The sequence below is a fragment of the Hemicordylus capensis genome, chromosome 1, assembly GCF_027244095.1.
Source record: "Hemicordylus capensis ecotype Gifberg chromosome 1, rHemCap1.1.pri, whole genome shotgun sequence".
NCBI lineage: Eukaryota > Metazoa > Chordata > Lepidosauria > Squamata > Cordylidae > Hemicordylus > Hemicordylus capensis.
Window position 1 is genome coordinate 147207209 of NC_069657.1, and position 16125 is coordinate 147223333.

At 46.2% G+C, this 16125-nt stretch overlaps 1 protein-coding gene across 4 annotated transcripts in view; it reads right to left on the bottom strand.

The window, feature by feature from the left end:
- Nucleotides 1–16125, bottom strand: part of SLC4A3 (solute carrier family 4 member 3) — a 77677-nt gene that overhangs the window by 4255 nt on the left and 57297 nt on the right. For all 4 annotated transcript variants that reach the window (XM_053246672.1, XM_053246687.1, XM_053246698.1 and 1 more), the window contains 10 exons: nucleotides 11754–11970; nucleotides 11246–11470; nucleotides 8969–9117; nucleotides 7497–7691; nucleotides 7065–7271; nucleotides 5343–5432; nucleotides 1811–1977; nucleotides 1078–1331; nucleotides 526–695; nucleotides 85–258 (listed from right to left, as the gene is read on the bottom strand). In XM_053246672.1, coding sequence (XP_053102647.1) covers nucleotides 85–258; nucleotides 526–695; nucleotides 1078–1331; nucleotides 1811–1977; nucleotides 5343–5432; nucleotides 7065–7271; nucleotides 7497–7691; nucleotides 8969–9117; nucleotides 11246–11470; nucleotides 11754–11970 — 1848 coding nt within the window. The remainder of the gene's footprint in view (nucleotides 1–84; nucleotides 259–525; nucleotides 696–1077; nucleotides 1332–1810; nucleotides 1978–5342; nucleotides 5433–7064; nucleotides 7272–7496; nucleotides 7692–8968; nucleotides 9118–11245; nucleotides 11471–11753; nucleotides 11971–16125) is intronic.

Genomic DNA, 16125 nt, shown 5'->3' on the forward strand with positions numbered 1-16125 from the left:
GGCTTCTGTATTTTTGGCAAATGGCTGAGTCAGGGCTGGGGCTCCCAGCATAACTTTAGTCACCAAGCAATAGTGTTTGCTTACCGCTTTGAGTTCTCTCTCGTGAAACAAGCGTGGCAGCAGGAATTGCCGGAGAGGGACTGTCATGATCAGGACAAATGGGAAAGCCAGTGATGCCACAGTGGATTTTACCACCCACAGCAGCACGATGCAGGCTAGCTGGATGAGCGTGAAAAGGTTCATTCGCCATGTCTTCACCTAGGGACAAGCCAGCTATATAAGGCACCCTCCTTTTGCAGGTGAACTTGTTAGCGCTTGATGAAGCACCAGACCTTCAGCACAACACCCATTTCCCTTCCATGGAATGGCAAGTCCACATAAAGCAGTGTGGTATCCCAGACACCAAGTGGTTTCTTCTCCTTCATGCTCGCTCAGTCAGCCATTGCATGGTCTCCCCACTCCCCATCACTGCTTCTCATTTTGGACTTATCCCTCCACCTCCACCTGCCCCTCCAGTACACTTACCTTGACAACGTAGACATGATCAGGATGATGCTTGGATGGCATGAAGATGAGGAGGAGCCGCTCATAGAGCTGGATGCCTGTCAGTGACGTCACACCCATATACAGGAAAATCCCAAATAGCACAGCCAGTGGGATCTGGCGCAATACATTCCCCATGACAATGGACAGGCCTGCAAGAGAAGGACATCGTGCTGAATTCTCTTTCTCACATACAAATGTAAAGATGGGGCAATGTCTGGCACCGTCATACAGGTATAATCTTGTGAATACATAGGGCAGTGCTTGATGCTCATATACATACACAGGATTATTATGGTTTTGACGGGACAAGATTTGCTAATTTAGCCAGTTACAGTGCATGTCCACTGCCCTTGAAGGGCTAGCCACCAAGAGCCCTAACCCCTCTGCAATCCAAGCCACAGTACAGTAGAAACAGACAGAGCCTGTACATCACCAAAAGATGCCTGCAGAGCAAAACCCAGACAACCTAGACAAATGAGCAAAGAGAAACACAACCACTTCAGAGAACAAGCTCCTCTGTGTGGACCTCACCAACAAGACCGGCGATGAACACTCCTGTCACACGCTGCTCCTTCACTCCCTCAATCTTGGGCTTTTCACCAGGTGCAATGGCCTTGCTCATGACGGTGAGGGCATTGACATGGGTGACCGAGCGGACGGTGGCAGCTGTCAGCCAAGGCAGCCCGAAAAGGGCACAGAGCCCTCCCATGGTACCAATGAGCAGCAGGTCCAAGTGGAAGCCTGACCCCTTCTGTAGCTTCCGTTCCTTCTTGCTGACAATCAGGCTGCAAGGGAGAGGGTCAGCAGAACACACATGAGCTTCAAGGGCCAGCCTAATATATTCTCTGGCAGCAGCAAGGGGTGTGGTGGGTGTGGGGCAGAGGCACAGGGAAGGCGTGTTCTGAGTTTGTTTCCCAAAAACTCTTCCTAGCTGGAGGCTTGGAGAAGAGAAGACAGGCAGTAAAGGGAGCAGGCAGGACAAACGATGTGAACCAGGCTGCAGAAAAGGCTTCCTGTGTTCTGTGAGAGCTAACCAGTCCCTGAGAGTACATTACCCTTTTGTGCAATGTGGACTGCAAGGATAAATGAAGTGAAGAGCTTAGTAATCACAGCCCCTCAGAAGGGCTCATTCTGTTCATCCCCTTGGCTCTGGCTTCCTGCCCCCTCCCATTATAGCTACTACAAGTATTTAATGTTTACTGAGTACCCACAGTGTGATAGGTGCAGAATGAGCTGCCCCACAGGGTGGAGGCCTGGTGCTTACGTGGTGATCTGGGTTTCCATGAAGATGAGAATGAAGACCAGCAGTGCAGGAATGGCAGAAGCAAACATCATCCATATGGGGAAAGGCTGCTTGCCGCCTAAGGGATGGATGAACCAGCCACGCTTGTCTGGGGCTGTTACTGATAGCACCGAGGGAACATTCAGCTTCTGTGGCAAGAACACAACAGGTAGAGGGAAAGGTTGTTTTTATGCATGGAGTAGATACAGTGTGCACATGCACACACACAACTTCAGTTTCAAGTATCAAGTTCATCTGTCCCTCAGGAATGCTCGTGTATATCCAGAATTTAATCTAAGGGTTAGCTACATAGCATGTTACATGGATGGACTTTTATGGAAGTCAATAAGGTTCTGGATAAATAATAAGAATGTGAAAATCACACATCATATGAGAAGTTGCAATTTCCACTCTGAACTTGCTCAGATAGCTTGCAGTGCTCACCAGCAAATTCACTGGTAGTTCAAGTGACACAGGAATGTCCACACATTTCTAAGCCAACCAGCTTGGTTATTCCTAAACAAATTCCACTGTGTGAGCCTGGTTGGCTCAAGCGTATTCAGGCTGAGCAAACATATTATCCATGCATAAAAAACCACAGTCCTCCAGGTTGTTTTAGGATATCTAAGTCCCATAGGGGTAGATGGAGAGTAAGGGAATGATTAGGCAAGATCAGAGAGAACATGTGGGTGGCAAAAGCTGCTACTGAATAAAGCCACTGGTTTAGTCAGGAGTGGCTGATATAGTAGGGACCAGTGCAGTACTGTGTTGGGCAGAATAAGCTCACCATCCCTAAAGGGCAGTTGTGGGCAGGGAGGGGAACCCATGTGCTATACTCAGAGGCATAGGTTAAGGAAGGTTGGTCAGTCAGCCAGCATTGGGCAAGTACAGAGCTCCTGATTGGCTAGCAACTCCCAGCACAGCTGCAGGCCACTGATGTCAGTGGAGGCTGCTAACCAGTCAGCAGTTGTGTATATAATTACAGGATACTGGCTGAACCACTCCCTGCCTCCAGATGATGCTTCCCTATGCTCGAGGGAATGTGTGAGCACTGCAAGATTTTCCCCTCAGGGGATGAAGCCGCTCTGGGAAGAGCAGAAGGTTTCAAGTTCCCTCCCTGGCTTCTCCAAGATAGGGCTGAGAGAGATTCCTGCCTGCAACCTTGGAGAAGCCGCTGCCAGTCTGTGAAGACAATACTGAGCTAGATAGACCAATGGTCTGACTCAGTATATGGCAGTTTCCTATGTTCCTATGAGGGTGAGAGCATGGATTCCCCTCCCCACCTTGATTGCCCCTCTGCAGCATAAGGCTATTTCCACCCTACTGCATCAGCTAACAATGTATTTGGCTGTTTAAAATGTGAACAAAGAGAACGTGTTTTGGCTGGAAGTCAGAAATCAATGTAGAAAACAGTGCCTCCACAATACAAAGTTAAAAGACAACAACCAACACACAGAGAATATCTCACAGAAGCAGTTTAAAGAATTATCGACACTAGAGGTTTACTGAGGGTAAGTACTGAGTTGAAGCTGATGCTATGTATGTATATTTGGTATTAAGTCCCACTGAATTCAGTGGGACTTTCTTCTTCTTTGTATGTATGCATAGGATTATAGCCTTAGTGAGCAGCTGATCTGCAGCATCTACAATGGAAACATCAGAATCAATGTATGAGCCCATTCAAATTGTAGTGCTTTGAAGAGGAGCAAATATTATTGCCCAAAGAATGGAAAAATATTATTAGGCCATTGTGGCTGGTGGCCTTTCCTTGCTCTCTCCCTAGTTTCTCCTATTGTGATGTTATGGATTCTGTCTGGCACAAAATAAGATCACATGTTCAGGTGAGCTTATTTTCCCCTGTGTTCTTTTCTTCTTCATTGTAGTTGCTGCTTAGTGAACAGTGTGCAAATCTCCAGCATGAGTTTCAGCAATCATGTTGGTTCTGCAAGATAGCAACAGAAATTTACATGTTTCTCCATGCAACTGAAACACATATATACTATAGATTCAAAACTACGTATAGGGACCAATTCACACGATCAGTTGAAGTTTATAAGTTAGCCTCCATTTAGAAGTTATGTATTTTGCCTGAAAAGAAAGCATAGTAGCTGACAAGAGCTGAGCTGTTTCATACAACCAAGCCTTCACATGATGACCATCTGCTGTGATCAAATGTATTCATGTGAATCATTTTTAAGGAAGTGATAGTAAAGAGAAAACTCTGCCCAAACATCTGCCAGAGACAATGTTGCCCACAAAATCTGGAGACAGTTCTTTTGGTCTGTGAAAAGAGATCTAAGAAGCCAGTGTGATATCGGAGATATCTGCATGTAGGAAGCCAAATAGAGGCGAGGGGCAGAATGAGGCAGAGTTTAAAATCTGCAATGGGAATGTAAGGAATGCCAGAACACTTTAAAAAATTTATTTGCATTCTCCAGTATTATGGGCTTCTACTTTTATTTGCTTAATCAGAGTGCCTGTCCATCTTTCAAATTGTGTGGGGATCAGCAAACATTATGAAGCAGCATTGTCTCTTGAAACCTTTCTCATTAATTCTTTCACAAATAACTGAGGTAAGCCACAACCAGCAGTAACACTGAGTGTGCAATAGCCAGGCAGGGTACTCCAAGCCACTATGAATGTCCCAGAAAACCTGGATTATGCTCTGCTGTTTTGGCATCTAGATCAGCAATATGAAAGTAATATTAACTGTGCATATCTGTACGAGAGAGAGAGAGAGAGAGAGAGAGAGAGAGAGAGAGAGAGAGAGATTGGTCTCCAGTGTGCTCATTGGTCTCACAAAATTCCCACAGCTGCCATAGTGTACCTGTGCACAGACTGCAGTGGTCCCTGTTAGTTCAATTGGCAGATGTGAAGAATGATGTTCTATGCAGTTAACCTAGAGGAAGTTCTGCCAGCATGCTAAACCAACCTCTAAGCGTACTGCAACATTTTCTGGTTTAGAAATAAAGCACTGAACAGGAAACAGGCAAGTTCCTGTGAGGCCAATCTCACAGCTTCTCTTGGTAGATGCAACAAAGATCCTCCATACATATACAGCTGCTAGCCCAGAAAAACCCCATCTTGTGGCTGTTGACCACTATATGGAACCCCAGCCTGATGTGATTTGACTACCAACTTCAGACAGAAATGTAGTCCTAAGCTTCTTCGGGCACCAAAAAGATTCTGACCTCTTCTAACAGAACAGCCATAACCATCCAGAACACAGGCCAGCGTAACACCTGGCACCACTCAGGTTGCTAGCACTATGTAGATTTCTGCCCTGGGTGACTTTTCATTACACAGAAGATCCAATTAAATGTAGCAGAGCCTCACAGCATGACTTGAACCTGGTTTGTTTTATACGTGAAAGATTTAACTTTATTATTAGTTTTACACTAATTGAGAAGTCACCCACATACATAATGGCAAACTCAGGTTGAAGTTTAAATGACCTGAAAAATTAATGTCCATCCCATATTTCCCATTGACAGGGTTGGGACACAGCACCTACCTGTGTATATGTATCCGTGATGGTGTAGTCCACCAGAACCATGACAAGGATGGAGATAGGGATTCCAAAGTCTCCAATGATACGTCGGGCCTACAGAGGAAGGATGAGAGACAAAGGTGGGGCACAGGATAGACTGGAGATGCTGCTGGAGGGTTGAGCCCAGGACAGGACCCCATGTTGGCTAAGCCCTGAACCCACTGCATACTCCCTGAAGAATCTTATCATGGCCTAGACAGATGGCTCTGCCTAAAAATACTTGGTGGGAAGCTGGTGTCTTGAGGATTATGGGCAAATCACTCACACTTCTCTCCAGCCTTTATACTGCCAACATCTCAAGGCCTTCTGGCCATCTCCAAGGCTCCATCATATGAGGACATCAGGCCAAGTTCAAAAAGGACATCTGATAACTTTTGGGCAGGCCTTGGACTGAAGTGGCACTTGTGCCTCAGGATGATTATTCAAACAGGTTAGGAAGAGCACTAGTCTTGTGGTAGCGAGCATTAATTGTCCCCTTTGCTAGGCAGTGTCCAACTTGGTTTGCATTTGGTTGGAAGACTACATGTGAGCGCTGTAAGATATTCCCCTTCAGGGATGAGGCCTTAGTTCAGCTCAGTGGTAAAGCAGCTGCATGTTGCATGCAGAAGGTCCCAGGTTCACTCCCTGACATTTCCAGGTAGGGCTGGGAGAAACTTCTGCCTGAAACCTTGGAGAGCCACTGCCAGTTAGTAATATAGACAATACTGAGCTAGATAGCCCAACAGTCTGACTCAATATAAGGCAGCTTCTTATATTCCCTATGAGCTGAGGGAATCCCAGCTCATCCCAGGGATGGAGTCCTTTTGTCTTCACAGTTCTGTCCTTAGCCAACTCCATAAAGCTATAGAGGGAAGGGCATCAGGATAACTTCACTTCCCATCATTCATCATTCTCTGCCCTCTCAGTCATAGTACAGAGGGGTTTGTTTGTTTGTTTATTTATTTAAAATATTTATACCCCACCCCTCCAGTACACTACTGTTCAGAGTGGCTCACAACATTAATAAAACAGATACAATGTAAAATAAGAGAATAATAAAATTAAACAAGTTAAATTAAACAACTTAAAAGCCCAGGTTAAAATGACAAAATTTATATATATAATTTTTCAAATTAAAAGTTATTTAAAAATCTAAAAAATGAGAACTATAAAAACTAAAGAACCTATGAGATATAAGCAGCAGATAAAACATTTAAAAGCTTCTTTTAAAAGATGTTTTAATTGTTGGGTTTTTTTTAAACACTGAGGGAGGGAGCACAGCGAAGCTCTTTGGGGAAGGCGCTCCAAAGCCGAGGGGCCACAACAGAAAAGGCCCTATCTCTAGTCCCTGCCAACTGGATCATGAGCAAGGCCTGAGATTATGAATGGAGGGCCCTGGCAGGTTAATATGGGCTAATGCGGTCTGAGGTATCCTGGCCCCAAGCCATGTAGAGCTTTAAAGGTCAGTACAAAGCACCTTGAATCTAGCCCAGAAGCGGACAGGTAACCAATGAAAGATGGGTGTGACACTCATGAAGGAACTTGTACCCATGAGCCTCTTGCAGCAGTGAAGCTTCCGAACTGTCTATATGCATTACAGGAAAAATCCCAGTTTCACTTGATACATAGAATGAAGATGACAGAGGCATTATACAACAGGTATGTTTGGTGGAACCTCTCCACCTATCTTACTGGGGTCAATCTCACCTTTCCTCCCAAGAAGCGGCTGTTCTTGAACTTGCGCATGAAGAAGGCAATAAAGAAGGTTCCCAGCATGAGAATGAGGGACAGCAGGGCCGTGTTGGGCTGCATCTGGGTGTCAAGGGCTACACCATCATCTGACACTGTACTGGCATTCATGCTCCTTTCAAAATTTGGTGGGTAGACCCTTAGCAGCGGATGCTCTGTGAATACCTGGGAAGGCAGGGTAAAGAAAGAGAACATTTATACAAAGACAGAGGGGGGGGGAGAGAGAGAGGTTACTAATCCTTTCTGTTCAATGGTAGCAAGTGGGAGGAGGTAATGAATACCTGTCCCAAAGCCACAGACCCCATTTGTTTCATATCCACTGGTACAGAGCGGATCTCAGTGGCTAGCCAACCAGCCACATCTGGAGTATGCATTGTGAAAAAGGCTCACCTTATAGAGCTTGTAGAATGTTTCATAGATGAAGATAAGGGAAATAAGGAAGGCAAAGATCTCCTGGGTAAAGGGGGAGATGTAGCGCACCAGGAAGCTGCCCTCAGCGGCAACAATGATGACGATGAAGATGATGAGCCAAAGGCCAATCCACACCCGACCTGTCAAATACTCGATGGCCTGGCTCTGGCAGAACTAGCAAAGAAGAAATTGGAGTGATAGAAACAAGCAAGCTACCCTGAGCAGGGTTTTCTTCCTTCTGCTCCTGGTTTCAGCCCATTTGGTAGAACAAGCGTGTACAACTCATGCTCTTGTGACCTGAGAGGTATTTTACAAAAACCAAATTTTCTTCTGACCCAGGAAAGCACCAAAAGACAGAGGTTCGAGGCCCTGGTGGGTGGGGGCCACCATACCTGATACAAGTAGTGTAGGCCTATAGTACAGGCATTATGAACTGTGCGAAAGGTGCCATACAACCAGCCGAGAAAGAGATTTCATCAGGCTCTGTTTTCAGTTCAGCTTGTCAACATCCATTGCCCTTACCCTGCTATGTCTGTCTAAACCCTCTCAGACTACTTTGAGTAGCATTTGCATATTGCCCACCCATCCCCTGCTTCCATCCTATACATTGTATTGCACAGCAGATAGCACATGCTTCAGTAATTTGTGCAGAACCTTCCCCGCCAGAGTTACCAACACTCCTCCCCTTGAGGTCTGTAAGGGACACTCTGCAGACAAGTGTTCGTGAACTAGGACAGAGACAGCTAGGAATTGTCAAAGCAACAGAAACAGCAACAGGGTTGGTCAAGGACCACTTATTCTGTTCACCATTATAGAGTGGGGCAGATGGTGCATCCTTGGTCAAAGCAATGCATGTATCTTCCATCATTATAGTGAGACCAATGCAGCCTCCTACGCACCAGCCTGGGCATATGGTAGCAAGGCTAATGCAGGATTGGCACACCAACTAATAAGCCAAACACTTCTACCTGCGGGCTGCAGGAGACAACTGGCTTCATTGGGGCTGGTGATAATTTGATATGGGAAGGAAGTATCCTCACATTCTGGAGCTGTGTCTAGCCTTGAAGAGGCCCAGTTCAAATGTTACCTGAGGAGTGTGGTAACTTCTGAGATCAGCAGCATGGAAGCAGAACAACTGTTTTTAAAATGTCCCCATGTGGTTTAGACCGTGAACCCCTCATTTTCAGGTGGTTCTGCTGAGACAGATACGAATCACTTTCACTCAGGTGAGAATCACTTCACATAAGCAGCTCCTCGCACAGTTCTACTCCTGTGCTATTTGGGGTTTTGGCAGCAACCATACAATGTACAAATTACGCCAGACTCAAGCCATATAAGGTGATGGATATATAGAGCACAGTGCAGTATGAACGCATCAGAAGCAGAGGGTGGGGCAGTGTGTGGTAAGAAAGGGCAATGTAGAACCAGGCAGAACACTGGCTTCCAGGTACCTTGTAAAAAGCCTCCTCAAAGACCAGCAGGGGCCCTGAGAAGCCAATGACAAGGAGAGGCTGGGCACCCAACAGAGAAAAGAGCATGCCCAGCACTGAGGTGGAGATGATCAGCTCTGAGACTCCCATGAGGCCCTCCGTCTTCTCACCTGTAGAGAAAGAGTAATGTATCTGGGACACACTGCAGAGTGGCAGACAGAAACATATGCACTCCTCCCCCCTGATGAGTGGGCCTCACCAAAAGGGAAATCTCGTGGACTTTTCTCTCCATTGCTACTGCCGAGGAGAATGCATTCCACACACAGGCTCATATACATACAAATAAAGGAGCTTAAACATATGAAAATATATTACATGAAGTTAGCTGGTCTATTTACCTCAGTCCTGTTTACATGGAGAGGGTTTACAGCTCTCAAGGGTATCAGGCAGGGGCCTTTTCCATCTTTACTTGGAGATGTCAGGGATTGTAACTTAGACCTTCCTCATGCAAAGCATGTGCTCTGCTACTGAGGTACAGTTACATCATGCTACCACAACAGACACACCTTTATGTCAGAGGGTTTCAAACAGATAATTTCCACCACAGATTGCATTCTGACACAGACCTACAATCTTTTACAGACTCCAGCAAGTAGTGAGGGGCATCTTTAGTTATGGCGATGCTGAATTCCTTGCTTATTGACAGGCAGGGCACTTCCAAACAGCTCTAACTACTGAGAATAGAAGCACTAATGCCTGCAGTCTAGTCCTGGAGGTTGCTTCAGCTTGCCCTGATTCCTGATAACACACAAGGATGAAAGAGAGCAGCAGCATTTCCTGAATAAAGTGTAGAAGTGTCTTAGGAGAAATAGTACCTGCCTTTCTCTTCTTCTGGCAGGCCACCGTAGTGCCAAAGAAGAGCAAGCTAAAACCTCCTCTCTGGATTGATCTGCCTCTAATATTAATGAGAAAGCAAGCCTCCGAATAGGGCTTTTTTTGGTCTTTTATTCTGTTTTATATTGTTTTGAATCTTATTTTAACATTTTATTTATCACATTTTATATTAGGTCTCTGCCCCATGATAGAGCTCCAGCCAGCATGCATAGGGTTCCCAGACAGTCTCCTATCCAGGCACTGACCAGATTGAGACCCGCTTGGCTTCTTCAAAGTTGCTGCATCATGCACCTTCAGACCTTGCCCTGGTACTTAAGAAATGATAACTACACTGGCACCTGTGAAAATTCATGAAAGAATGCAGGGGAGGGGTTCAGCTCAAGGTCAGTCATGCCTCAATCTTTCCGTAGTGACGAGAGAGTTCCCTTCACCACTAAAAATTCCTTCTTCTAGTCCAGGCTGGCTAAAGGCTAACATTTGTGCACTGTTCTCTGCTGCCAGGGACAGTGCTTGTGTACAGCAATCAGCCCCCATTACATATGGGAGGTTAGGGGAAAGCAGAGGGTCATGATGACCTCCTATTTTTCTGCAAGGATAGGTATATACCCTCTTCTACCCTATCACCTTCCCATTTAGGTCTCTGGGTTGTCTGCACATAGATGTCCCATTTTAACAATGCAGCGATAACTATTGCCAATAGTAAGTAACTAGCCGACCCCGCACAGAGCATCTGTGCGCTCTTTGGGGTCGGTGGTTACCTCTCCCCCACACACACACCTTCTGCCCCAGTCTCCGCTTCCTGACCGCCCGTGCCAGGCCCAGCCACCTCTCTTCACCACCACTTCTGCCCCCCTCCCCCCCCTTTCTGGGCCTTGCCTCCACAGCCCGGCCGGGCCCGCGACCTCTAGCCTCCGCGGCCGGGCCTGCTGCCGCCGTGGTAACCAATCCTCCTGGGTGCACCTCAGCCAATCAGGCACCTCTGCTGCCCAGCCAATCAGCTGGGCGCTGGGACGCACATTCCAAGGCACACCCAGGAGAATTAAATATATAGATACTGTAAAATAACTACTAGGTGCTTTTACTATTGCCATTGAGAATGGGCAAATGACAGTCTCTGTTCCTGCGTACATAGCCCAGAAAGCCTTAAAGCCAGGCAAGATTGAAATGGGACAGAGCCAAGTTCCTTTAGACATAGCAAGGGACAAGCTGAGTATGCCCAGTTGGCCAAAAAGGGCACAGGCACTGATGAACCAATCCCAGCCATGGAACTAGCACAGGCAGAAATCAATCTAACCCCACCATCCACCATAGACAGACAGAAAGGAACAGTTTGAGCAGAGAATTGGGGGCAGGGGAGGCGGTGCAGGGGGAGAAGATGAGGAAGGAGGAGGGAGGACTTGTTACCTAGCAGTCCCCCAAAGGTGATGGCAGGAGAGAGAGCAGCGAAGTAGATGAATAGCACGGCTGCGAGGCACTGGCTATGCAGGGCGTCTCTGAGGTCACTCAGATACCTGGGGTACCTGCGCTTTATGTCCCGCACCAAACCACCAAAGAAAATGCCGGTGCGCTTCAGAGGGTCATCCTCCTCCTCACCCTCCTCTTCTTCCTCAGCCTTCACCTCACATGGCTCTGGAAAGACATGAACAGCATGGCCGGGGGTGGGGGGGAGAGAAAGGAGAGGGAAGTAGAATGACACTTTTGCACACCACACCAGCTTCCAGCAGGTCAGATCTCAGTTCCTCTCACTTGCCTTTACTAACCTTCAGCAAGTCTCCCCTCAGCATCAACTAATTTGCACTGTGCTTCTTGTGAGTGGAAGCAGGTGCAGCACATTTGCTCTACTAACCTTTACCCACCCAACCCAAGGAATGAAGCAGGATCACTAGGTGCAAAAGGCAGGGAGAGAAGAGACCTTTGGCTTCCTGAACATTCCCTTCTTTGGTGGACTTCTTCTGGTCCCGTTCTTTCCTTTTTCTCAGTAAGATCTTCTGGAAGGTGGCAATAGACTTGAGCAAATCCTTCCCCTCCATTTCTGATGGTGGGATGACGATGCTACAGTCAAGGAACTCATTGATAGCATTGAGTAGGTCCTGGCGATCATCTGCCATGTAAGCAGCTTCATGGAAACGCTGTTGGCCAGTAAAGGAACATGGTCAGTCAGGCAGAGAGCAGCCCTTTACCCATACCCTGACCTCCTAGACACCACTGTCAGGTGACTTTGCCTCAGACTCAAGGTGGGCCCACTTTCAAAGGCATTATCTATTCAGCATCACCACAGGCCCCTGTTAGCTCTCTTATCTGTTCAAACTGATAGCCTAGTCCAGGGGTTCCCAACCTGTGGTACTCCAGAAGTTGCTGAACTACAACTCCCATCACCCTCAGCTATAATTTATTGTGGCTGGGGATAACTGAGCTGTATTTCAGCAGCATCTGGGGTACCACAGGCTGAGAACCCCTGGCCTAGTACAATCCCTAGCGTCGTTGCAACAACGTATTCTCTAACTGTCATTATTGTTACAATCTCCACTACTCTCCAAATCTCGATTACTCTTTGGTCCCTATTTTGCTTTTTGGGGAAATGTGGGGATGCCATGTAAACATACTTTTATCGTACATGGATGCTTACTAGAGTTGCCATTCTTGAAGTTTCAACCCCTTCTTCAGACACTTTGGAAGTAAAACAGATCTTGACTCCAGTGAATAGGCATGTCAATGTATGTGCATACCAACGGACACAAACACAAAGACACCATCTAGTAGTGTGCTGCCTGTCATTTCAGACACTGCAGCTAATGAAGCTCATTTTGAGCTGTTAAGAGTAATAATACAAGACAGGACAATCTGTTTTTCTAGTATAACTTTAACCAACCAACCAACCAACCAACCAACCCCCACTCTTTGTTTTAAATCATGTGACCAACTGAAGTGGTGGCAAAGTAGTTTCCACCCCCACCCCCTTGGTTGTCTAAACACAAATGCCAGGACACTACTTCTCTTCTACTCCTGCCCTCACCCTTAACTACTTATTCAGTCAGTAACTGTTGCCGAATATGGTTGATTTGCACCTATTCTATCACAACCAAAACCAGATCCACTGTGAAGCATACTAAGAATTAGCCTTCATTTTTAAAAAAAGAAGTTACTATAATTAATTTACTAGCACACCTACTTCAGAAGCCAAGGCAGTTCATGCTATTTCACAATAAATAAACACATTTATCAAGAGGAGAAGAGTCTTCAGCACTGTTTAATATTGAGAGGAAGATGTTCAGATAATGATCATTAGTACAAGGTGTTACAAATACACAAGAGACAAAAGTAGCCTCTGTTTTCTCTGTGAAATTGCTTTAGTAGATTCCTGCACTGAGCAGGAAGCTGGATTAGAAGACCTCCAAGGTTTCTTCCAGTTCTAGGATTCTATGTTGGAGGATATGCAACAGTGGAGGTTGATTTTCCTATATTTAGCAGGGGGAGAGCAACTGGCCCTATCCAATCCCAGCACAGCATCCCTCCAGTAGCTGTTGCTGATATCTGCCTCATGTTTCTTTTTAGATTGTGAGCCATTTGGGGACAGGGGACTATCTTATTTATGTATTATTTATTTTTCTGTGCAAACTCCTTTGAGAACTTTGGTTGAAGAGTGGTATATAAATATTCGTAGTAGCAGTATCCAACAGCCATATGGTGCCTATTGAGCCATCTGGGGTATTTGTAAGGGCATATCCACAGCTTACTTTCATCTCTCTTGTATTCTCTGCTTTACTATTAAACCATAAATGTGGGGAAATTGGTCTTTTTTCCTCAACCCAAGTACTATGAGGCAGCATTACTTCCTCAGTGCATACTGCACAGACCATGCATAGATCACCATTCTCGGCAACTGTCATATGGGCAGATGGAGGGAGCTGATGTGAGCTGTATGTAAATAATTTTCAGAGGATTTATCTGCAGGAGGAAAATGCCTGGAGGCAGAGGAAAGAGGGTTCACAGAGCAGTGTATTGTACGGGAACTTGATCAAGAGCCTGAATAGCAGCTGGGATAGCAAGCGATCACTTTATTGTACATGAAAGGGCCAATCTTTTCAACTAGTTGATAAGAGCTTTTCTTACCAAGGGTCTATTAGAATGATCTGTAGTACATGCAGCCTCTCCTGTCTCTAAGATTCTGGAGAGGTAGCTGATGCCTTTGCTTCCGAGTGCCCTGGGTGGTTTTTGTCAAAGAGCAGGTTGCTTACCTGTAACAGAGGATCTGGTAGTGGTTCTAGACATTCATAACTGTGGGTTTCTGCGCCTGCGCAGACCAACTTCGGTTGGAATTCTTTAGCTTCTCGTGATGCCTATAACCGCCGTCTGCACGTGACTGTAGTACCCTCTAGCAGTGGTTAGGCATCCTCCTACTCAGTTTCTTGATGACCGGCTACCTTAGCCTTGAGTAATCATCTTGAGCCGTAGTCAGCTTGTGCCATAGTGAGGATGGATGGGCGGGTCTTATGAATGTCTAGAACCACTACCAGATCCTCTGTTACAGGTAAGCAACCTGTTCATCTGGATAGTGGTTCCAGACATTCATAACTGTGGGTAAATCACAAGCTACCCTGCTGGTGGTGGGTGGCACAAGCTATTGGAGAACTCGTTTCAGTACCGCCCGTCCAAATTCTGCCGCTGCCGCTGTGCAGAGATCCAGGGCATAGTGATTGATAAAGGAGTGGTGAGATGCCCAGGTCGCGGCATTGCACATGTCTTTAAAATTAATGCCAGCGAGATGCACAGCCGAGGTGGCATATGCTCTAGTGGAATGAGCCTGTATAGTCGGAGGCGGAGTCACATGTTGTAAGTCATAAGCTAGTTTAATCAGTTCCACAAGCCAATAAGAGAGCTTTTGCCTGCTAGGCAATAGGCCTTTATGTTTACCATTCTCACATATAAACAAGTGCTTTGTTTTCCGATGTGTTTAGTTGCTCTAAGATAAAATAGTAGAACTCTACACACATCGAGTGAATGCATCGACCGCTCAAGTTGAGAGGAAGGGTTTCTAAAAAAGGTTGGCAGTACAATGTCCGTATTTAAGTGTAAGTCTGTTAATATTTTAGGACGAAAATCAGGATCCAAACGCATAATAACCCGGTCAGGGTAGAACTTTGTATAAGGATCATCCACACGGAGTGCTCTAAGCTCACTGACATGTTTGGCAGTGGTAATGGCCACCAGAAATAGGGTTTTCAAGGTCACCATTTTTAAAGTTGCTTTTGCCAGTGGCTCAAATGGATCGTCCGTCAGAGCTGCTAGGACCAGTGACAAGCTCCTCTTTTCTGTTGGAGCTCGGATAGGAGGGTAAAGGTTATTGATTCCTTTAAGGAAATCCTTACACCTGGGATGTGTAAAAACTGACTTGTCGCCCCAGCCACTATGTCACGCCAAAATAGCCGCCATGTGTACTCTTATGGAGACATTTGAAAGCCCACTTTTCTTCAAGCCCATGAGGTAGAGAAGGACATCCTTGAGGCCCGCCTGCTGCAGTCGAAAGCCATGGGCGGCAGCTCCAGGTAGTTGATATGATATCAAGCCTCTAAAGGAGACCACAGACCCTGTGCCCTGTGTTCGTCCAGATGAGCTCCCCAGCCCATCATTGAGGCATCTGTCATAACTATTAAGGCAGGTTGTGGTGTCTCGAAGGGCACTCCTTTTAACATATTCTCCTGCACTGTCCACCAGTGCAGTGAGGACAGTACCCTTGTAGGAATCGATACTCTTTTGGATTGTGGTTCTCTCTGCGGATGGTAAGCTCGGAGGAACCACTGCTGTAATATGCATAGTCATAGCCTCGCGTATGGGACTGTCGTGGTACAAGAAGCCATGAGGCCAAGTAGTACTTGAACTCGACGTGCCTTCTGTAATGGGGACACTAGAAAAGAATTGACCAAGGTCCATATTTTCTGGGAGCGATCTTCCAATAGATATGCTCTCTGCTTCTCCATATTTAGTTGAGCTCCGATGTACTGCAGGCAAGAGGAAGGATTCAGAAACGACTTCTTCCTATTGATCTGGACCCCTAGTTCTTCCAGCAGCATTGTCACCTTTGATATGTGGGTCAAGAGGTCTGGTTTGGTTCTGGCTGTCAGAAGCCAATCGTCTAGATAGGGAAATAAGGACAGACCTTCTGTCCTCAAAAAGGCTATGACCCCTACGCATTTGGTAAATACTCTTGGTGCTGAGACTAGCCCGAAGGGCAGGATGTTGTATTGAAATATCTCTGCTCCAAGAGTGAAGCAAAGATATTTGCAGTG